This window comes from Chenopodium album, chromosome 16 (genome assembly GCF_948465745.1).
Source record: "Chenopodium album chromosome 16, dcCheAlbu1.1, whole genome shotgun sequence".
Classification (NCBI taxonomy): domain Eukaryota; kingdom Viridiplantae; phylum Streptophyta; class Magnoliopsida; order Caryophyllales; family Amaranthaceae; genus Chenopodium; species Chenopodium album.
The window spans coordinates 6,261,999-6,286,701 of NC_137849.1; the positions used below are offsets into that span (position 1 = coordinate 6,261,999).

The 24,703-nt window shown below is 34.9% G+C and overlaps 1 protein-coding gene and 1 pseudogene across 1 annotated transcript in view; one reads left to right on the forward strand and one right to left on the reverse strand.

Annotated features, from left to right (window-relative positions):
• Positions 1–17,391, reverse strand: part of LOC145583818 (uncharacterized) — a 47,132-nt gene extending 29,741 nt beyond the window's left edge. The window contains exons 1-5 of the mRNA XM_081640785.1: positions 16,958–17,391; positions 16,177–16,344; positions 15,311–15,587; positions 14,914–15,221; positions 2,993–3,128 (exon numbers count right to left, since the gene is read on the reverse strand). Of these exons, the coding sequence (XP_081496911.1) occupies positions 2,993–3,128; positions 14,914–15,221; positions 15,311–15,587; positions 16,177–16,344; positions 16,958–17,391 (1,323 nt within the window). The remainder of the gene's footprint in view (positions 1–2,992; positions 3,129–14,913; positions 15,222–15,310; positions 15,588–16,176; positions 16,345–16,957) is intronic.
• A 737-nt stretch (positions 17,392–18,128) lies between these two features.
• On the forward strand, positions 18,129–23,736 carry LOC145583819 (calcium-transporting ATPase 4, plasma membrane-type-like; annotated as a pseudogene).
• Positions 23,737–24,703: the final 967 nt, after the last annotated feature.

Here is a 24,703-nt window from a genome sequence, read left to right on the forward strand (position 1 = left end):
TACTTAGTCAGGGGTTACTTGACTTACTCTTGACCGAGTAACCTCTCAAGTAACCCCTCGAGTAATCCATGATCGAGCCCCTGACCGAGTAATCCCTCAAGTAACCCTTGACCGAGTAACCCCTGACCGAACTCATTAAGTAACCCCTGGCCGAATTACTCGAGTAACCCCTGACTGAACTCCTTAAATAACCCTTGACCGAGTAACTCGAGTAACCCCTGACCGAGTTATTCAGTCCCTCGAGTAATCCGTAACCGAGTAACTCTTGACTGAGTAACCCCTCGAGTAACCCTTGACCGAGTCAACCCCCCGAGTAACTCCTATGCAAATCCCTCAAGTAACTCTTGACTGTGTAACTCGAGTAACAAATAATTCGGATAACCTTACCGCACAGTATGGCGTGCTGCATCAAAAAGTTATTGTATTTCATTCACATTTCTTTGTTTTATCCCCTTTTATCATTTGATTAATAATCTATTATAAACATTCTAATAAATTGTTTTCCTTAATGATAGGTATAGGTTCTGAAACAAAAGTTTCAATCTTGAAATATAAAAAAACTAATCGTGGTTGTAGTATTTGAAATTTTTTGCCATAAAATTGAACCAGATATTCAAATAACCCATGGTAATCATGTTTTTTTTTAATATATAAAAAAAGTTCTTACAAGTATTTGTTACCTTATAATTTAAATTAATATGAATAAATAATACTCGGATTTATAGGCTTACTCATTTTCTATCACCCGTTAGGAGAAAAAAAAATCTAAAATTATTCTTTTTATACCACACCTAATACCCATATTTTTCCTTAGTCTCCATCAATTTGCCCACCCAAAATAATAAATCTGTATTTTACCCATGCATAGTACCCAAAATAATAAATACAAGTTGTTATATAACACATGGTAATCATGTTTTTTAATTTATAAAAATAGTTCTTACAAGTATTTGTTATATTATAATTTAAATTAATACAAATAAATAATACTCAAATAGGCTTTTTCACTTTCTATCACTCGTGGGGAGAAAAAAAATTCTAAAATTATTCTTGTTATACCACACCTATTACCCAATTTCCCCTTAGTATTCATCAATATATTTAACCACCCAAAAATAATGAACATGTATTTTATCCACCAAATGGTTCTCCATTGGCCAAATACTAATGGCGGCCATTGGTAAACATGATACCGATAATTTTTGGTATGTTTACTGATGATATGGTTTTTTACCATCGGTATTTTGCTCATTTCTTGTAGTGTTCACAAGCATAATACACATAAATTATCACATAATATTCATATACAATGACAAAATATATCTCATTAAATATATGCACTAAAAAATAAGTATTTATATGCTATGGAGTGTATATGAATAGAAGATAATTATTATGATAAAGGAAAAATATTAGTTACTTATAAAGTATAAATATTATATATAAGGATTCTTCAAAAAAATTGTTTTATAGGCCGGAAATAGTCAAATTTCTCTGGAAATTTGGCTATTTTCAACCCTTTTCCTTTAATTTCCTTATATTTTTGTTATTGAATTCAATAAATCTACACTCTTTTATGGTAGTAAGTACCCCTGTAGTGGGTTTGAGTGTAGTAAGTGCCCCTATGGTGGGCTTTGTTCTAGTTTTGTTTTTGTTTTTTTTTAGTGTAGTATGGTTAAAGTTGCTTCATGGGTAAAAATTTGTGCGGGATCGAAAAAGGGGTTAATCCTTCGATGACAATCAGATGAATCAGACGAAAATTTTCTTCACGACTACAACAGAATGATAGACCCCCTCATCGAAGAAGGCTGTAAATCATAGCGATATGAAAGAGAGTACGAAGAATGTACGATTTGCAACAACGATCATAGCTCTGCTGAAAGGATATTTTTATTTGATTCAATTGTCATGTATTTATTATATTTGAAACTCTTTGTAGATGTCGTATGATTATTTATGAATCAATCTTTATTAAAAAAAAAAGTATAATATTATATATAACTTATTTTGAAAATATGAGCATTAACTTTTGTAATGAAATTTAGGTATCGGATTCCTACATCTTCACAATTTGAAAACTCAATATTTTAATCTAAAATTACATTCGTAGGAAATACACAATATTTGATCAATTAACATAAATAAAAATACATTAGAACATAATGTAAGAGGAAAAATCTTCATAAGCGAAAATAATAAAGCATTATAATTCAAATATTTCACTTATGATATTAAAAATATGCTATATATACTTGTAAAATCTATATATTATATGGTAGAAAATTATAAAGTAAAATATTTTATTATTTTCTTTATATGTATGGAAGTTTCACATGAAATATCCACATAAAAATAATGTATATGATATGATCCCATATAAATACTTTACTAATAAAAAAAAAATTGCTAATATAAAAATTTAAATTTTAAAGCTAAAAAAAAATTAATAAAAAAAAACTAACACAGGGACACGTGTCAGCCATGGAGCTAGTGTACCCTGATTTAGTATAATATACTTCCTCTATTTTTTTAATAATTGCAACACACACTTTTTCACTGTATTTAATAAATGTAGGGTTCACATGATATAATACACTTTAAAATGAGGTGAGTGGTTGTTAGGAGTGTAATTTAGTGGGCTATATGCTTTAAATAAAGGAAATAATAAATATTTTCCCTAATATAACTTTCCATTTATAGTGTGTTGCAAGTATTGTGACATTTCCATTTTAGGGATGTGTTGCAAGTATTAAAAAACGGAGAAAGTATATAGATAAAAAAAAAAAAAAAAACAACTAGCCCTACATTTATTTTTTCTTGGATAGGATGTAGTCCCCAATTTTCTTTTTCAATTTTTTTTTTTTTTGAATTGAATCGAGGGGTGATTTAATTAAATAATAATAGTCATTCGACACTTATAATCAGCTCTAAAAAAATCTAAATTCTCAATACAAGAATTAAATACCCTTAAACTAATGACATCGCTTCTAACCTGCTCTTGGATAATTTTAGATGTCTTTGCATCATTTTTAACGGAGCTCCAATGATGTGTAGTTGCAAAAGTGATAAAACGTGATTGGCCATCAATATCTGCAAATTTGCAAGACGAATCTTCTAAATGTGCATCCCTATACCAACATACCCGCAATTCCACAAATTTGTATCCATGCATGCACTAAAAACTAGACCTGGCAATCCTGACCCAAACCCGATCACCCGACGCGAATGACATGACCCATAACCCGAAATTGACCCAAAAACATTGACCCGAAAATGACCTGAAACCCGAAATTGACCCGACCCGACCCATACCAGACCCGAAAATGGAGTTCACCCGATCCTGACCCGACACCGAACTGACCCGACTCAAAGTTAACCTAACCCGAATTGTTTGACCCGAACAGACCCGATGCTCGAAATTGACCCGAACAAACCCGATATCCAAAATGTTCTAAACTAAAATTACCTTATAATTGAACTTAAAATGTCTTGTACCAAAAATAACTCAAATTGTTCATCTTTAATCGTAGATAAGCTCATAAACTGAATTGGTAGTGTTTGTTATAACAATAACAAAATATAAAGCAACCCCAACATGACCCGACCAGATTTTGACCTGACCCGAACATACTTGACCCGAAATTGACCCGACCAGAACATACCCGACCCGAATTTGACCCGACCCGAACTGGACCCGATTCCTAACCCGGAGTTGACCCGAAACCCGAATCGACCCGACCCGAATGTTAGCTAACCCAAAATAACCCGACCCGAAAGTGACTGACCCAGACCCGACCCGAATGACCCATTTGCCAGGTCTACTAAAAACAAACAAACGGTACTAAAATCGACATGGAGGGACGAGCTATAATCACCATATTGTTGGCGATCTTTATTGGCTAAAATTATTAAATTAAAGAAGAATTTGGGACTTACGATCGATAAAAATCGACGTTAACCTCTAAGTTTTACTATGATGGTTAGGTTTTAAGAGAGAGAACAAAGAAAATTTTAGGGTTTTTTTGAAGAGAGATAATAACTAGTTGGATGTATTCGCCACTTTACCTAGCATTGAATTTTTAATGTTTTCTTTTTTTTTCACGGGATTTGTTTCACAAAGGGAGGACTAGTTATTTCCGTAATCGTTGATGTGTACACCTGGGTGTACCATGAGCACGGTACACCCGGACAAAAATGACGCTGTCAAAAAAATAAAACGAAGGCAACAAACATATTAAAAAAAAAGCGGAAAGAACATAATGCTTTGGAACATAGTGCTTTGGAACAAAGAACATTCTGCTAAAAAAGAACATGTAGATGTAAAACAAAGAACGTGAGTTTTTTAGATATATTCAGTAAATTTCGAAAAAAGGAATCAACCAAATCCCACATTAATTGATACAATCTTTTCAAGAAAAATTAAGATTCCAAAATAATTTTCTCGTTTTATAATTTTTTTTTTGTTTTTCAAAATATTTCAATATTTTATTTTCAAAATTTAAATTCAAAAATTCATTTCATATTTAAAATTTCAATTACCAATATTTTATTTGATTTTCTTTAATTTAAAAATCTCTATCAAAATCAATCATATTCTTTCAACAATTTTTTTAATGTAATTATAATATTCACTATAATAATAATGGTCACGTGTAATTCTTGTGATGTTCTTTATATATTTTTATAATGTTCTTTATTAGAAAATATGATGTACTTTATTTTGTATGTAAAGTACTACGGAGTATTAATTATTAGCACAATTTTTCTTCCATATGTCCACTATTAATATTATGATCTCTATTAGACCTTTTGATAAAATATTTTAAATGTCCATGTTCTCTAACTATAATTGTAATGTACATTTATTGTCATGTAATAATCATTACTTATTGTGAAAATGTTTATTAAATTTTTGTTTGGACCATCCTTGTTAAATTTTAATATTTAAATTTAAGTAGTGCTTATTACATAATATAATCATGTTCTTTATAAATTTTATGAATGTTCTTTGGATCTGAAAATCAATCATCAATAGATGATGTCCTAAAAGAATATCTCCATCAACCATCGTGATCCTGAAAAAAAATAATGTACACAATTATTTAATGTTATTAACATATAAAAATATAAATTTAAAAAATAATATTCAAGATGAATAGTTTAACAATTAAAAATGATGTAAAAACTCATTTTAAAATAATATGTGCTATATCACTCGATAGCCAAAAGAACATAAGAGTAAAACAACAAACATGAAAATAGAAGAACATATTATTCAAGTAAAAAGATCATAGTTCATATTATTGAAACACAAAGAACATTATACCTTAAAGAACATAATTTGTAATGTAAAGAACATATACTTTAGACTCAAAGAACATATTAATCGAACTTAAAGAACATATTCCATTACAATTAACAAATTGAATGCATGATAAAGGAACATTCATCATAATCAGAAGAACATCATCTTCAACCTTTGAAAATAATACAAAAACAGTAAAAAAAAAATTAAAAAAAAAAAAACAATTTCCTTTGATTATGAAATCTACAAATTATGAAATTTAATAATTTAAAAGAACATTATATTAGCATCAACATCGTAATTATAATTATAAATTTTAATACGAAAAAACCTAAAAATTAATAAATTACCTTCACATTCGATTATGAAATCCTCAAATTCATCTTCATTATTAACTGAATCTTCATTCACATACGTATTATCAACAAATCTGTAATGTAATCATGTCGAATTTCTTACACCCCGCCATTAATTTTCTATGCTAAAAATTTTCTCTGTATTTCGAAATTGTACTTATATATCTCCAAAAATATCAAATCTATTTTTGAAAACTATTAATATAGGGAATAACTAACCAATCCCTTAAATTAAGGATGAATCATTTTAAAGAAAAAAAAAAGCTGAATTGAAAAATGTCTTTATTTTTTACAGGGTGTACCGTGAGCATGGTACACCCTGGTGTACTATGCAAATTTCATTATTTCCGTTCAAAAAAGAGGGCGAGGATCAATTATTAAAAAACATAAATAAATAAATAGAAAATCACATTTGGGGGTCCATTAATGACTGTGTATAGTTAGCGAGGGGTTAAATTGTACAGTATATGAAAATAGTTTCTTTTTTTTTTAATTAATCAACCAATCATATTTTGGCAGCATTTGAGAATTTCACGAATCAGCAAAAGTCCATCGTATGGAAAATTATCAGTCCATATTAACCATTCTTTTAAATGATTTTTATAATTTCTATGTATGATATGAGTCTATAAGACACGTACTTATAGACTGTGCTAGAAACTATCTAAATTTAGGTTTGGCTCCATTTGATTTGATTTAAACTCAACTATTATTTCCTTCATGTTTTTTTAGGTATTATACTTTAATCAACTCATAATAAATCTTATTTTATAGGTATTACTCTATACTAAAGCAGACTAAAGTGTTAATTGGTATAAAAAAAGAATACCATTAAAAAATGTGTTACCAACAACATCGAAAACAATACCAATCTAGAGTGACAAGAAGTTTCGGTTACTAGAGTCCTAGAAGACTCTCGTTACTAGAGACGGGGAAATCCTCTACTTGTAAGTTATGTCAAGAACAAATTGTGCTAAATGCAACTCCTATATATATATATATATATATATATATATATATATATATATATATATATATAAACCTCAATTATTCAACTTACAGTAGAAAGGTGTGGCTGGTATCCAAGCATGCTTAACCATGGTGCACCTTACCCGAGGAAGTACTAATGTAGGTTTGATATGTATTTGCAAATACATATCAAACCTTAAAATATTGAAAAATATTGTAAAGCGTATGGGGGTGAGAGAAAGGAGAAAAGAGATGGGCAAGTGGGACCAATTTTAAATGTACCACTGAAAGCTTATATAATATCATTGACTATGTAATGATATTATTTCTACACGTAATTAGTAGCAGTGAATGAATATACAGTACCATTGAATAAATATATAATACCACTGAATGTTCAATGATATTATTTGATCATCTAGTGATACTATTAATCACCCAATGGTACACTCTAAATCCAGCACATGGGGGTGAGAGAAAGGAGGAGAGAGATGGGTAAGTAAAACCACTTTTAAATGTACCATTGAAAGCTTAGATAATATCATTGACTATGTAGTGATATTATTTCTACACGTAGTGAGTACCGCTGAATGAATATATAGTAACATTACATACATACGTAGTACCACTGAATGTTCAATGATACTATTTGATAATCCAGTGATACAATTGATAACCTAATGATACTATTCTAAATTCAGAAATTCATTTACGTTAAATGACCCCAATACCCATCGTTATGCATTTAGGGCCTGTTCATATTTACTGAATTGAGCTGAACTGAACTGATTGGAGCTGAACTGAACTGAACTGATTGGAACTGAACTGAACTGAATTGAGCTGAAATGAATATTTTATGTGAGAGGGAAATTAAGAGTTGAACTGAACTGAACTGAACTGATTGGAACTAAACTGAACTGAACTGATTGGAGCTGAACTGAACTGAACTGAACTGAAATTAAGTAAATGTGAACAGGCCCTTACTTATACATCACAAACCTCCCTTTGGAAGGCCTGACATATTAATAAAATTTTTGGGGCTAGGCTGCTAGGGTAGCTAAAGTAAGTATTTTATATGATATATAAAAAAGGAAAAATTTTATATTACCACCTAAAAATGACACCATTTTCAAAATAGTCACCTTATTAAATTTTTATTTTTTAATTTTACCACCTCTTAAATTAAAAAATTACTCAGATTTTCGCCCTTTTCAAAATTTCGGTGGATTTCGCTTCTGTGGGCCCCACCGACCTTATTTCCCTCCTTATAGACCTTATTTTTGTTCATTTATCTCACTTCACTCTCTCTCTGCAATAACCCCCAATTCCACAAAAAATCGTCATTCATGGCCGTCAATTTTCATCTGTTCATCTCAGTAGCTTCAATTTACATCTCAAAGGTCGATTATCCCAAAGATTTGTCTCTTACAATTCCCTTTAGAACTCTGCTGATGACGCCTCATCTCATCGAATTGTTGTTCTTCTTGAAGTTGACGGGTAATTTCAGAAACCCCCAATTAAATTGTGTCAAGAATCCTAATTTCAGAAAACCTCCAATTAAATTATGTCAAGAACCCTACTTTAAAAAAAAAAACCCCCCCAATTAATTTGTGTTAGGAACCCTATATTTAGAAAAACCCCAATTAATTTGTGTGAGGAACCCTAATTTCAAAAAACCCCCAAAATTATTTGCCAAGATACAAAAAAAAATTGAGCTTACCTAAATGGGACTTAAGTGACTGCACTTGGTTGAGTCAAATTCTTCAAAATAAAGCTTGCAAAAATTGGGAGAATTTGAGATAAATGATTTCAATATTGTGGAGAGTGTAAGAAGTTGTTTTATACAACAAAATCGAGGAAAATAATGAAAATATGGGTCAAATTAGCCGTTAATAGCCATTTTGTGGGCCCCATGGCCGGAAAAGTGACCGAAAAGAAAGAAAAGGTGGTGATTTAAATATTTTTTTTTTAATTTAAAGGATGGTAAAATAAAATAAATTTAATGGGTGGTTATTTCATAAAGGTGTATTTTACAAGTGGTAATTTATTTATTACAAATAAAAGGAATTTAGGTAGTATTTGACTTTTAGTTTTACAATACGTTACGATAGATGAGCTTGGGTCACACACTCACACCTTGTGATAAGTAGAGGTGTCAAACCCGAACCGACCCGAAAAAAATTATCCGTTTCGAACTGTAAACGATCCGATTTGATCCGAGAAATTCAAGACCCAAACCCGATCTGTAACCGAACCGAACTCAACCCGAATCCGAACTTGACCCGATCTGAACTTAATCCGGCACCGATTTGATCCGACCTAAACTCAACCCGAATCCGATTTGACCCGACCTGAACTCAAACCTAACCGATTTGACCCGACTCGAGCTCAACCCGATCCGAAATTGACCCGACAAATAACCGATCAGATCCGATCTGTTTTGACCCGAACTGATATTAACCCGACCCGATTTAAACTCGATTTGATTTTTACCCGATCCGAATTTAACCCGACCATAATTGATTATTGACCTTTTTATTCAAGTTCTTATACTATATATTTACTAATTATTAATAAGTTAACTTTTTTACTACAAAGAAATAGTCTAGAGTCTTAAGTTTACTACAAACCCATCACGTGAGACAATCTGACTAAAAAGTAGATGGGGTTCATATAAAGAGCTCTCTCTTCCTATCTCTCTCCTTTTTTCTCTCTCTACCATGTGTTTTTAGAATATTTTAATCGTTGTTATGTATTTACAAATACATAACATTCCTTCATTACTACTTCCTCTACAACTGTGCATTATCCTAGAATTATAGGCATTATACATCGTACGGTTATACACACACTACGTACATATGCAATAATTTATGCTCAAATAAAAAGAATGTACATAGTAACAATTAACTATCACTATGTATAATGTCAAGTTTTTAATATAAAAATTGAATTAGTAATAAAGTAATTCTAACAACTCTAACAAATATCTTATACAAATTGAATTAGTAATAAACTAAATTAATAGTACAGAACTCATAACCTCGCAAGATTGTACAATTGATGAAGAGTTGTAACCTTGTAATAACCTTAAAAAATTGATATTCTATTTTGTATATATCACCATATGTAACTATTATTACTCATCAATATACCACTAGCTCGGTCTCACTTATATAGGTATGATAAGTTATCGATAATTATTCAATCTCAATTTTCCTTTAAGATAAAAATTATACATAACTTGATCAAATGAGAAAACTAAAACTTCGTGCTTCATAATTAATAATCATATTGAACCAATAATAAGGTAAAAACTCAATAATATCTCTAGATTAAAAATAACCTTATTTGGATATGAATTTGGTCAGCTCGACCAAAATACAGCCAAACACAAAAAGGAATTAAATCGAAACTGACCATTTAATGAATCAACGGATCAACCTTATCTTAATCAAACCGAACTTGACCGAACCGAAATCATCCGAACCGAAATCAACCCGACCCAAATTCATCCGACCCGAAGTTATCCGGTTAAACCCGTTTTAAACCCGATCTAAATTTATCCGAACCGAAAGTGAACCGATCTGGAGTTGACCCGACCCATATCCGACCCGGACTCGATAGACCATGACCCGAATTTGACCCGACCCGAATTTGACCCGATCCGACCCGACCCGAGTTAAAAGGATAATTTTGATCCGAACATATCCGACCCGAGTAGACCCGACCCGAACAGACCCGACCCAAACTCCATCCGGTTATCCGAATTGACACCTCTAGTGATAAGTGTCTATTTTATAAGTCCAGAGGTTTCATTTCACAATCTAAAAATAACATTATAAAATGAATACAACTTCTTACATTTTGATCAGTATAGAATGCACATTTATTCAGTGTAATGATAGACGACCTTAGGCCACACTTGTCATAAGTGTCTATTATTAATCCAACGAGATTCCATTTTAAAATTATATGACAATGAGGATATATCTATAATAAGTTCATTGGGTTGTAACCTTAGCCGTGCTGAAATTTTCGACGAGGATCCTATTTTGGGCAAAAAAAAAAAAAAAAAAAAAAAAAAAAAAAAAATCATATTAAGTTTTTTTAAAACAAAGATGAGTACGGTTTACCCTTCACCTTCAATTATTTTACCTTCGGAAGCACCGAAATGTGATTCGATTTCTTAGCCCGTCTAACAACCCTTTTAGTCCTCTTTTTCTTGTTTAAGAGTTAAGCCCCATGCATGTTAATAAGTTCTACTCTTGTTTCTTTGAGTAAATCTTCTTCTTGCTGGCTTAAGGTTAGATGATTGTTACATTGTACTTGTACGTATTAATCCTCTACTGTTATCAGTCTTATCTATGTTTGAGATCTATGTTACAGGGACTAGAGCATTATTTCTCATTTCTCTGACATGCGTATGCGATTCAAGTGCCCGATCTGACTAGACAATTTTCATGATTTTAGTCCAAACTCAAATGTAAAAGTGTCCATATACACTCATGCCAGAATTTAAGGGTTTGATATGGGTACTTGAGGTAAAATTAATAAAAAAAAAAAATGTTCAAGAATTAAGTTATTAATCAATAAAAAATGACATTCTTCAAAATTTAAGGGGTGAGACCCATTCCGAAGCGATTTTTAATAGTATAGCTGACAATATTTTATTAAACCAACTAGATTAGTGCCCATGCGATGCACGGTAATAATAATTGATTATGATATACTTTGTAATAAACAAATTAGGCAATTTATGTGAAATAAACAAATGCAATGCATATAAAAAAATAATAAGGCAAAAAAAAAAAACTACAATTGAGGGAAAAAAAAATATTGTTAATTAGTTGTGTTGAAAATATTTAAAAGTAGTATATGCAATTGTTTATTATTTAAAATTATTTTTTTTATTATGTTTAGAAATTAACATTAAAAGTAGTTGTGTTGATATAATATTGCCTTAAAAGTTTATTGTAGATAATAACTATTTATCCAAAAAAAAAAAAAAAATACACAAGAAGATGTCACTTATCACTTCGTCCAACAATTCTTTTAGTATATGCAACTTATTTATGAATGTCGAATGTGATAAGTTTATAATCTCAATCAAGTGTTCAGCGAAAGATAATAATTTTTTGTATTTACTAAGATATTAATGTTTTTTTGATTACATAATAATAAAAAAAAAATGATTGATAAATTAGTTACATTTTTGAAATAGACATATGATATAGTTGTTGAACACAACATTTATTTTATAGTCATATCTAATAGTCCATTAGTCTAAAAAAAAATATTAGAGGTATTTGAAAAAAAAAGTGATGTTTAAGTAATTTATGTAATATCAATTATATGAATCAATTTTATTATTACTTTTCGGTAGTATTCAATAATTCTCCGTCTAAAAGATAATTAAAAAAAGAGGCTAGTTGGAACTATATTTTAGGTAAATGTGTATGGAAACATTTAAATACGAAATGAAAAGGAATACATTTTATATAGAGATAATATATAAGATTTGGAATAATATTATTATAGTTATATTATACAAGTATTCCAAAAATAATCTATGCACCTGATTATACAAAAAAAAAGGTGGAAAGAACATATCTAGTTTGACAAAGAACACATAAATATGTTTGATAAAGAACATACATGTGTTTAACAAATAACATGCATCACCAAAGAACATAGAGACATTACGAAAAGAACATGATAAAAATTTAATAAAATTCCCTGAAAAATTCACATTAACGGAAAAAAAATCTTTACCAAAGTGTAGGGAATATTTCAAAACATCTCATACTTGAGCCCACTGTGATCATACACTTAAGTATGGTGGCGTCCAAAGGGAAGGAAGCTAGAGAAAAAGAGTCGCCAACAAGTTTTAGAAACTTGTAAACCGTTCACAGGGTGAAGGTTACATCCCTTCACGATCCATGAGATCACTAATTACATAGTGGTCCTGAACCATGACTGGATATTCGGGGATGAACGTACAAATCCAACCTAAAAGAGATTGAACCTGCCCTAAAAATAGACCTCTACTTTATTCTTCTCATATTTATTGTGAGCTTTCTGACTAACATACAATCAATATAATCCTAAACCTGTTTAATCTATGTTGGTTGAATATTAATGTACAAACAAAACTATTATTGGCGATCAATTGAATTATAATCATATTAGCCTAAACAAGATTATTAATTATCTTATTAAGCGTGATTACAAGTACAAATTCCCTTTAAACCTGTAAGAGAGGGCGTGATCAAGCTATACCAATAATATATCAAGCAACATAATAATAACAATCATCATCATCGTCATAATATTCTCATGAAAGCATAATAATATATTAGCAAGATCCTAGGCATGATACTAACAAGATTAATAACAAATCCTAGCATGTCACTAAACAATAAAGATCAAAGATTTATCCCTAACATGATACTAACATGATAGAAGAAATAGGAAGCAACCTAAACATGATAATAGAAATCAATAAAAGCATCCTAACATGATACTAGAAATTAATATAATATAAAGAACATGATTTCTATATCAAAAGAATAATTAAGCAATTAAATTAATTACTTCGATGCCTCGTATCTCTTTCTATCAAAACAATACACAGATTAGTAAGTTCAAGGAAAATATTAAAATAGGCAATTAATTTAAATAATTAAAATAGGGATTTGTGACCAAACCCTCAGAAATTATCAACCTTTCACGTCTAGGGTGAAGGCAACTTCGAGCTTGGCTAGGTGTGTCTAGCTCGTGAATGCGGAATATTGTATTTCGTAAAAAAGCTAGGCTTAGAAAAGGGGGAAAGAAATGTTATTAGCTTGAGAGAGAAGAGAATAGAATATTGATGATAATTGTTGATGATTCGTTGATGAATAAAAACGGGGAAATACGACCCTATTTATAAGAAAAATAGTCTGAAAACAATCAGTAAAAGACCGAATGCTATTAGGAGTAAAACTGCCTCTGTCGCAAAACGACAGAGTCCAGCGCGATGCGACAGGCTTGTCGTTCAGCGCCGGTTTTGTCGTTCTGCGCTGATTCACGCGTTTTCTAAAAACTTGTACGGATTCCTTAACCTAATTAAATTCGATTAATAACGTCCGTACTTATCTTTTAAAAACCAGATTTAATCCCTTTAAAACACTTGTTTTATTCCAAACAGAATTCTTATTTTCATAAAAGATATAATTATTATTCCTAATTTCATTAGAACTCAAAACAACCTTCTAGATTATTCTAGAGGATTAAAATCAATCCTAATAAATTTAGGAATATTAATTAATGGGCCCTCCACTAGATCATTGGGTCATAAAACCATTTTAGGCCCAATTTAGTATTTTGGCCATAAGTTCCTCATTATTCATCGGAATTGGACTTATAATATATCGTTGGAAAGATCTTTTCGATCCCCATCCAACTACACTATTAGTAGACCCTTATCATGGACCAAACTAAATTGGACTGGACATTTTCAATAATTAGAGTTGATTTTTAAAAATAAAAAGAAGAGTTATTTTATTAAAATAACCGCATCACAAGACTTTTCACACTTTCACCTCGTTCGATAATCAAATGATATGAAAGGTACTCATCACTGGGTTTAGTTTTTGGGGAGACACAATTAGGTATCTACACAAAGATATCATTTTCCCAAAAATAGTTTACTAGATTGATTTTTGAATAATGTAGATCATCTGATTTTTGTAAGTTGCAAGAATTAATAAAGATGGAAGCTTTAAGTTTGATTGATGATGGAAAAAGGGTTACACGGGATAATGTAATAGCTATAGCCTATAAGTCTTCGATAGTGAGTTTAGCTCACAACTCTCTAATAATGGCTTTAGGTCATAACTCTCCAAAAGGTTTACACCAAATTTCTGTCTACCTTCCACTTTCTACCCTCCCTCTATTTATACTAAAGCTAAGGACTATAAAACCTAATAATACAAAAATCCCCAAATTACCCTCCTAAGATTAGTCTATTACGTGGTCACACAATCGATAGGCGCCGTTGCCGACGACTTGGGTGATCTCGTACGGGCCTTCCCATAAGGGAGCTAGCTTACTGTCGGCAGGGTTATTTGTGTTTTGGAACGCTTTCCTTAGCACCCAGTCACCTTTTGGTTGAAGCTTCTTGCGACTATTTGTTGTTGTGCTGCCATTCTGATTAGGGATGTTTCTCGCAATTCCTCGACTACAACCAAGTTATCCTTTATTTCTTCCTAGTTCCTATCCTCCGTCATCCGTCCAAACCGGGACGTCGAAAAATCAACTTCCACTGAGAGGATTGCTTTGCAACCATAGACGAGGGAGAAGGGTGTTTGTCCCGTGACAGATCTCGGCATCGTTCGATTAGCCCATAGGACAGCTGGGAGCTCATCTGCCCATCCGCCTTTCGCTGGTTTCAGTCTCTTCTTAGTGGCGCTCATGACAACTTTGTTGTTGGATTCTGCTTGTCCATTAGCTTGGGGATACCTTGGTGTCGACGTTCTCAGTTCTATTCGGAATTTCCTGCAAATCACGAGTTTTGTCGCTAATAAACTGTAACTCGTTGTCACAGACTATAAAGACAGAATGCCAAACCTTCAAATAATGTTAGTCCATAAGAATGAAATTACTGCTTTATCCGTCACCTGTTCAAGGCAATTACCTCGATCCATTTGGAAAAGTAATCAGTCAATGCTAGCATGTAGACTATTTGTCTTGGAGCGACAGGTAACTTTCCGACGATGTTCATTCCCCATCTTATGAAAGGCCATGGAGTTAAGGTCTGATGCAGGGATTCGGAAGGCTTGTGAATTGTGTTGGCGAATCGTTGACAACTATCACACTTGGCAGCATACTGGATGGCGTCCTCATGAAGTGTCGGCCAGAAGTATCCTTGTCTTTTAGCGAGCCTTGCTAGTCCTCTTCCCCCGATGTGACTGCTACATATACCGTCATTTAAGTGACTAAGGACGGACTGTTGTTCATGACTTTGGATGCATCTTTGAGACAACCCTGACGTTGATTTGTGGAACAGTACTCCGTCGACGAGGTGATATCCGGAGGCTTTGTACTTGATTTTCGGGCTTCCATTTTGTCGTTGGGAAGGGTATCCTTGGTGAGGTAATTTATGAAAGGTTGGGTCCAGTTTCTGTCAGTATTGGCGTCGTCGACGGGAAGGATAGCTTTTGTGGATACAGATGGTTTTTGTAAGTGGACTAGGGGGATCGTTATAAAGGTGGTCTTTTTAAGGGCGGAGGCTAAATTTGCAAGTGCGACGGCTTGGGCATTTTGGTCTCGTGGGATTTGTTGGATCATAAACGGGTTAAAGTGTTTGGCTTTTTCTTTGGCTATTTTCATTTGGCTGACAATGAGGAGGGAGTCACCCTATACATCTAGGGCTGTTGCCCTCAAGTCTTTGGCGACGATCATTCTTGCAATTAAGGCTTCATATTCAGCTTCGTTATTTGTTGCTTTGAAATTGCAAGATATAGACTGTACTATCATGTCCCTTTGTGGCGACGTTAGCACCATTCCCAGCCAGCTCCTTGCTGATTAAATGAACCATCGACGAAGAGGATCCATTTTCTTTCTTTATCGACGCTGTTGATTTCCTCTACTTCTTTGTCAGCTATGGCCTGTAGATCGGGGCAGAAGTCAGCCACAAAATCAGCTAAAGCTTGTGACTTGATTGCTTTCCTGATATTCGATGTCCAGTGTACTCAGTGAGAGGCTCCATTTGCCTAATCATCCTGTTAGTTATGGCTTTCTAAAAATAGACTTGATATGATAATTAGTCATCACCACTACGTGGTGGGTTTCAAAATAATGCTAAGCTTTTTTTACGGCAGTAATTAAAGCAAGGACAAGTTTCTCAATAGATGAATACCTCGAATACCTTACCTCGGCTGGGAGTAAAGTTTTACTTACATGATAAACTAGTAACTGCAGCATCGTCTTCTTCCCTAGTCAGAAAAGCGCTAGCAGCGACGGCACTGACGACAATGTATAGTTGCAAAGGTTCGTTAGCTTTTGGCTTCGACAGGAGGGGTGATGTCATTAAATATTTCTTTAAATCTTGCAATGCTTTTTCATGATCGTTGGTCCATTCAAAGCCTTTATTTTTTCAAATTATAAAAAAGATGACTTTTGTCCGACGATAGAGAAATAAAGCGATTTAACGCTGCCACACTTCCTGTCAATTTCTGGTTTTCTTTTACGTTTCGGGGGAATTGAATATTTATTAAGGCCCTAACTTGGTCAGGGCTGGCTTCAATTCCCCTTTGCGTTACGACATAGCCAAGAAATTTACCAGCAGATACTCCAAAAGATAGAACATTTAGTAGGGTTAAGTTTCATACTGTATTTTCGCAAAACCTCAAATGTTTGGCAAAGGTGCTCGACGTGGTCTTCTGATTTCTTGGATTTCACTAGCATGTTGTCGATGTACACCTCCATCGTGTCGCCTAATTGGTCTTTGAACATTTTGGTGATGAATCTTTGATATGTCAAACCTGCATTTTTTAGTCCAAATGACATAACTTTATAACAATATATATCTTTGTCGCTCATGAAGGCTGTTTTTTCTTGGTTGTCGGGATGCATGAGATTTGGTACTCCGGAATAGGCATCCATAAACGTGAAGAGCTCATGACCTGCTGTTGCATCTACTATGGCGTTGATATGTGGCAACGGTAACGGATCTTTGGGGCATGCTTTGTTCAGATTGGTAAAGTCGATGCACATTCTCCACTTGCCATTCTTTTTGCTGACGACGACGACATTTGCGAGCCAATCTGGATATTTGACTTCTCTAATTTTCCCTGTATTGATCAGCTGCTGCACTTCGTCATTAATGATTTTATTCCGTTTTGGGCCAATTTTCAACGCTTCCGCTTTAAGGGCTTATGATTTAGGTCGACATTTAACTTGTGCGATATTATGCTTGGATCTATACCTGTCATATCTTCATGCGACCAGGAGAAACAGTCTTTATTCTCTCAGAGAAAGGCTAGGATTGTATTTTTTAATTCAGGTGCTAGGTTGGCTCTGACACGGACGGTTTGATCTGACTTTTCAAGGTCCAGAGGTATTTCGTTGATTTCTAGGTCGTTGGGATTGTCTGGTGTCAGGCCTTGCTGTAATTGCTATGTGGACCCTGTGGATGGATTTAAGGTTGTTTTGTAGCAATGTTTGGCTTCACAGGGTTCTCCTTTGATCTCTTGGATTCCCCATAGCGTTGGAAATTTGAGGGATTGATGGTAGGTGGAGGGGATGACTTTTAATTTGTGGATCCATGGTTAGCCCATGATGGCATTGTATGCTGTAGGGCAATCTACGATGTTGAATTTGGTTTGAAGGTTTAGGCCGCTAGCAAAGGTAGGAAAGGTTATATCTCCGAGAGTTGACATAGTCTCACCATTGAAACCGACCAAAGTCGTTAATCTTCTGACGACGTCGCTATCTTTTAGCCTCATTCTTCCATGGTCTTCCGAAACAAGACATTTAAGGAGCTTCCTCCATTGACCACTACCCTTCGAAGCAGACAATTCTCAACCATCAGAGAAATCACTAGCAAAGAATCTTCATGTTCTTTATTAATGTTGTTGATGTCATCATTGTCGAAAGTTATAGCCATAGCTTCTAGCTTCTTTTCCAAGGGATCTCTTGCTTCTTCTGGAACGGCGGGATCACTTGTCGACGACTTCTCAATTCTTTTAGCTGCAGAATAGGTTAGTCCACAAATATCTGAACCACTAGAAATAACATTAATTACTACCGTAGGTACAGGTGTCTTGGGAGGCATGCTTATCGATTCAGCTTTGGCATCGTTGGTCGCATTACCTTTCTTCTTTCCCAACAAATGCTTGAGGTTGCCCCTCTTCAACTGGAAGGCTACTTCTTTCCGCAGGGCATAGCTGTCCTCCGTCTTGTGCCCATGGTCGCTATGGAATTCGCACCATTTGCTCATGTCTTTCTCGGATTTTGGCTTGTTGCTCTTCATCGGCCAGCGGACTTTGTTGCCTGGGGGCTCTAACGCATTTACCACTGCTACGATGTTGACGTCAAACCCGTACTCCGATATTCCCGGGTATTGGGGTGCTTCAACGACCTGTTCTTCCTGCACACTATTAACAAATCGTGATCTACCCGACGTTTCTTATGGCTGATGTTGCCACGATCCACGCTGATTGCTTGGACCTCGTTGATCAGCTAAGCTTCTGGCGCTATGGTTGGAGCTGCGGTTGACGATATCTTTGTCGAAACGCATCTGAGCCACGGCTCTCGTCCGAACCTCTTCAAATGTTGAGCAGGGATATTTAACCATGTCCTTGTAGAGATTTGAATTAGTATGCAATCCTCGGAGGAAGGCTTTGTTGGCAGTCCGATTGTCGACATTCTCGATTGATACTTTCTCTTTGTTGAATCTGGTCCAATAAATCCTGACACTTTCCTTTGGCCCTTGGACGATCCGGTACAAATCGCTTGTTTGCTTATCGAACTGCCTGCTGCTTCCAAAATGGGAATAAAACTTGTTAATTAACATAGCAAAGCTAGTGATACTACCTGGTTCGAGCTTGCCGAGCCATTTGAGGGCGGGACCAGTCAGCGTTGCACCAAAAGACTTGCACATGCATACTTCCCAGCACTCGAACGGGATTGAAGCCCGCCACAACAGCTGCTTGTAGTACTCGACATGTTGCTTTGGACAGGACGTGCCATCATAGAGCGAGGTGAACGTTGACAGCGACAATCTCCTAGGGATGCGGGCTATGGACAACTCATTGCTGAACGGGGTTGTTGCGAATCCGTCGAGAGCTTCTCTCTAGATAGGGATTGGAACGCCTGTCATCTTCTTCATCATAGTCAGCACCTTTGAATTTTGCCTTTCAAGAGCAACCAACCTTTAGAGCAAGAGTTCCGTCTGATTTCGCTCCCGATCATTGGTCTACTGCTCTCCCCCGGAGGAGTCTGAAAGCTTCCTTGTTGCGCACCGAGCGGGATCTCATTATCTGCATCCATTTCGTCCCCACTGGTCTCGGTCTCGGTATCATGTGGGGAGTCCAACACTTCCAATGGTTACATACGAGGAACAATCCCCAACTGCCTTGGGCGCCGCCGACGGTTGGAGATTCCGACGCTTCCTTTTCCTTATTGAGATGCTCGTTGAAATTCTAGGCTGCTAGGAGATCGACCTTAGCTTTTTCATAGGCCTCTCTCATCTGCTCGGGGGTCATATCATCAGAAGTCATGTTGAATTTTGGGTTACGATTTTTGGGATTTAATCTAGTTGTATCCCTACAGACGGCGTCAAATTGTTTATGCTAAATTTCCTCAAGTGGGATTGAATAACAAAATCTTGGTTACGAATCAACTAAAGAAAATCTAAGGACGAAATAATACGAAAATAAAAGAATGACACAAGGAATTGGTGACGCGAAAGACCCAAAGAAGGTAAAACCGCGGGTAAAATGAGGATCTACCAAACTTTCACTATGAAGAATATGAATTCAGAGGGTTACAATGTATGCTCAAGATGTATTTAGTAGCTAGGTTTCAGTGTGTCTCTTGTCGATGGAGCTTGATCCTTTTATAGATAGTAATTATGGAAAAACTTAGCCGTTGTGAAGTGATAAGATGCTCCCCATGATTCTCGGAACCATATTTCGAATACTCTCCCTCAACTCAGCCCACTAACGGCTGTATCTAGTTGAGGAAAGACTTAGTCTTCCATTCCTATCACGTCCTAGGGAATAGGGAAGTAGTTCTTATGTCTTTTGTCCGTCGAAGCCGGCTCTTCATAGAGGCTTGCTCTTCGTCGAAATTTGGTCTTCGTCGCTGACTTTAGCTGACTTTCGTTGACTTTGACTTATAGAAAATTACCCATAACAGGTATGAGGACAGAGTAGGGGTCCTTGATGACCACACTCAATGATGGAGACGAAGAAAAAAGACATCTACAGTTTCAGCTAAACGGGGTAGCGACTATTAATGGGATAATCGGTTTAGGATTTGCAATAGTGACATCTTTGGATTTAATAGAGGCTGATTTACAGAGGGAAGATTTGCAACACAAGACAAGTAATTGGCCTACAAAGGATGGTTTGAAACTACTGAAATACTTTGTAACTTCTGTTACCATAGTTGTTGTTGCAGTTCCTGAGGGACTACCACAAGCTGTGACTCTGAGTCTTGCATTTTGCTATGAAGAAACTGATGAATGACAGGGTGCTTGTCAGACATCTCTCAGCCTGTGAAACAATGGGTTCTGCAAGCTGCATTTGTACTGACAAAACAGGAACTTTAACTACTAATCATATGGAGGTTACTAAGCTATGGGTACAAGGACAAGTTATGGACATCTTCTACACATGTGGCAATGCTGTGCAATCCTTGGTAGGTAGTAGGGCATTTGATATACTTCTACAAGCTGTATTTCTTAATACAAGCTCTGAAATTGTTAAAGGGGTGACAGGGACAATGCCGAAGGTATTAGGAACTCCAACCGAAAGAGCAATCTTAGAGTTTGGCTTGATACTTAGATACGATTTTGCTACCTTCCTTGAGGAATACAAGATAAGATGGAGCCATTTAATTCTTTTAAGAAAAAGATGTCGATTCTTGCAGCTCTACCTTCAGGTGGTGTTCGAGGCTTTACCCAAAGGCGCATCAGAAATCATACTTGAAATGTGTGACAAGCTTCTAGATCCTAATGGGAAACCAGTACCACTGTCTAAAGTTATGAGACAGAATATTACTGATGTTATAAACAAATTTGCTTCGCGTGCATTAAGAACTATATGCATTGCTTACAAAGATATGGAGGACAATTCAAGTGAGGATAGCAACATACCTGAAGAAAACTTTACATTGATCTCAGTCGTTGGGATAAAGGATCCAGTACATCCAGGTGTTAAGTAAGCCGTTCAAACTTGTTTAGATGCTGGGATTACTGTAAGGATGGTTACAGGGGATAACATTAACACTGCTTAAGCCATAACAAGAGAATGTGGGATGGTTTAGCTATTGAAGGGCCAGAATTTCGCAATATGACCCCCAAGGAGATGCAAGATACTATTCCAAAGTTACAGGTACGAGTATATATATATATATATATATAGCAAATCAATGATCAATCTAACATTTGTTATCCTATCACTTATAAACTCAGGGTGGTCTTGCTACACACGTACTTTAAGGCCTTGTTCTCGTTACCTTATAAAATACAGAAAAGTTCAAATTTACAAAAACAGAATTTACATTATGTTACTTTTCAGGTTATGGCTCGTTCAATGCCACTGGACAAACACACACTAGTCAGCCAATTGAGGCAGAATAGAGAAATTGTGGCAGTAACCGGGGATGGGACTAATGATGCCCCAGCTTTGCATGAAGCAGATATTGGACTTGCCATGGGAATTGCAGGAACTGAGGTTGTTTCACAAATTTTCCTCCATATCTTTAAACAGAACATTTAAATGTTAAAACTTTGATTTATTATATTCTTTTTGAGTTATACTGTATCTTTTCTTATTCCATTTTCATACAGGTTGCCAAAGAAAATGCTGATGTTGTAAAAATGGATGACAATCTTGCAACCATACTAAAGGTTGCTCGCTGGGGTCGTTCTGTTTATGTAATTATTCAGAAGTTTATACAGTTCCAATTAACAGTTAACATAGTTGCTCTAGTCACAAACTTTGCTTCTGCTTGCATTACAGGTTCGAACATCTTTTTTTTTTTCAGAAACTAATAAAGCTCAGTTAGGCTACCCATTTATATTTATATCTAGTTAAAATAACCAATTTCAATTTCACGAAATCATCAGAAATGTTTTTTTTTTTGTATACTTTAGTATAAATGTTGCAAATGCTGCAGGTTCTGCTCCTCTTACAGCAGTTCAATTGCTTTGGGTGAACATGATTATGGACACTCTTGGAGCGTTAGCACTAGCAACCGAGGCACCTAATGATGAACTAATGAAGCGGCTGCCTGTTGGGAGGGATGCACATTTTATAACCAACATTATGTGGAGGAACATAATTGGTCACAGCATCTACCAGTTGGTTGCACTTGGAGTTCTCCAGTTTGGCGGTGAATATCTCCTAGGTCTCACTGGACCTAATGCCACTAAAACTCTTAACACCTTCATATTTAAACCTTTGTTTTCTGTCAGGTAATAAGATTATTGCTTGATATCCTATCAGATATATATTACATTACCCTGCAATTTCCATATAATGGCATGAAGCACCTTAAACATGTCTAGGTGTAGTCGTATAGATCTGCCAATGTGCCAAGTTCGAGTCAGTCAAGTTAATAATTCGGGTTTAATTTTAAGCATTTTTTTTGTACCAAGTTTTGGTAGGTCATCGAGATTTATGTTTATTTTAGGTTGTTCTTTTAAATCCTGCCAGCCCGGGTTCCAGAGTTATGTTCAATTTCGGGTTATGTACAATTCATGTAATTTTTCATTGGTGGGTTAGTCAATCTCAATTTTCATGCTTATGATGCATTGTTTTACTTATAACGGTCGTTCTAGTTATCCTAGGTCGGGTTTGGGTAAGGTCATTTTTCTAGTCTAACTTGCATTTGTGCCTCTACTGCACAAACGTAACATGTTAGTATGACTTGTGATCCTTGTGATCATAGGTCGGGTTTGGGTAAGGTCATTTTTCTAGTCTAACTTGCATTTTTGCCTCCATTGCACGAACATAACAACGTGTTAGTATGACTTGTGATCCTTTATAATTCATTTTGAATGACACATTGTTGTTTTCAGGTATTCAATGAAATCAATAGCTGGTACATGGAGAAGAAAATATATTGAAGGGAATATTTAGAAACTGGGTTTTCTTGGCTATCATATCCACCACAGTCATGTTTCAAGTGATAATCGTCGAGTTTCTAGGCACATTCGCAGACACAGTGCCACTTAACTGCAAGTTGTGGCTACTAAGTGTAGGAATTGGAGCAGTAAGCTTGCTGGTAGCTGTTTTGCTGAAATGTATCCCGGTCGACAACCTTGGGTATCCATCTAAGCACCATGATGGTTATGAAGCACTGCCTAGGGGTCCAGAAAAAGCCTAAACTTGGACTAACACAAGAAGTTAAGCTTGCTTTTTTATTTGAAGAAACAATTTATAGTAGCATAACACTAGTTCTTAAATTGCGCCATTATTGTTTTTTCTCTGTTTTTTACTGTAATTGAAAACATCAGTTTTTTCTCCCTAGGATATCCTGATGAGTGATGACTGATGTAACAGGTAGTTTAAGAATTCCATCCTTACGTTGTTTATTATTTCTAACTTTTTTTTTTATTTTTTTATTTACACTATGTTTGGATAACAATAGTGAAGGAAAAGGGAGGGGAAGGAAAAAGAGGGAACGGAAAGGGAGTTGAGGGGAGGGAGAAGGAAACCTTTCATTTTCCGTTCAAATCTCTCCAACAATTGAGGGATTTGGTTTGTTAAAAGTGGAAAGTAAATGGATCCTTCCAATTCCCTCCCCTTCCCTCCTTACATTATATATTCAAACAAGGGAGGATGCATCTCTCCATTTCTCTTCTCTTCCTTTCCCTCCATTTCTCTCTATTCAAACATAGCATTAAAACGTTTTTATTAACATATGTAGTTTATCTTATTTAAAAGTTTATAATTTTATTTATTTGCTATATTACTTATAAAACTCTTTAGGTGTAATATACTGTAAAACCGTAGGTCACCAAAATAAAAATATATGGAGTATGAATTTAAATTAATTTGAACTTGTTTGTATTTTTTTTTTAAAAAAAATTAATGAACATTAGGGCTTCACGATACGATAACCCGACACAAACCTGACATGAAATAAGCGGGTTTGGGTCAAGAATTCTCGACCCGTTTACATAATTGGGTTGACCCGAACACGACATGAAATTAAACGGGATAGGTTTGGGTTGAAATTTTCAACCCAAAACCGACACGCATAACCTAATTATATAAATGGGTTAACAACAACAACATTTACCCGAACCTAACACGCTTAATCTATTAATTAAGTAGTAAAAAACCTGATT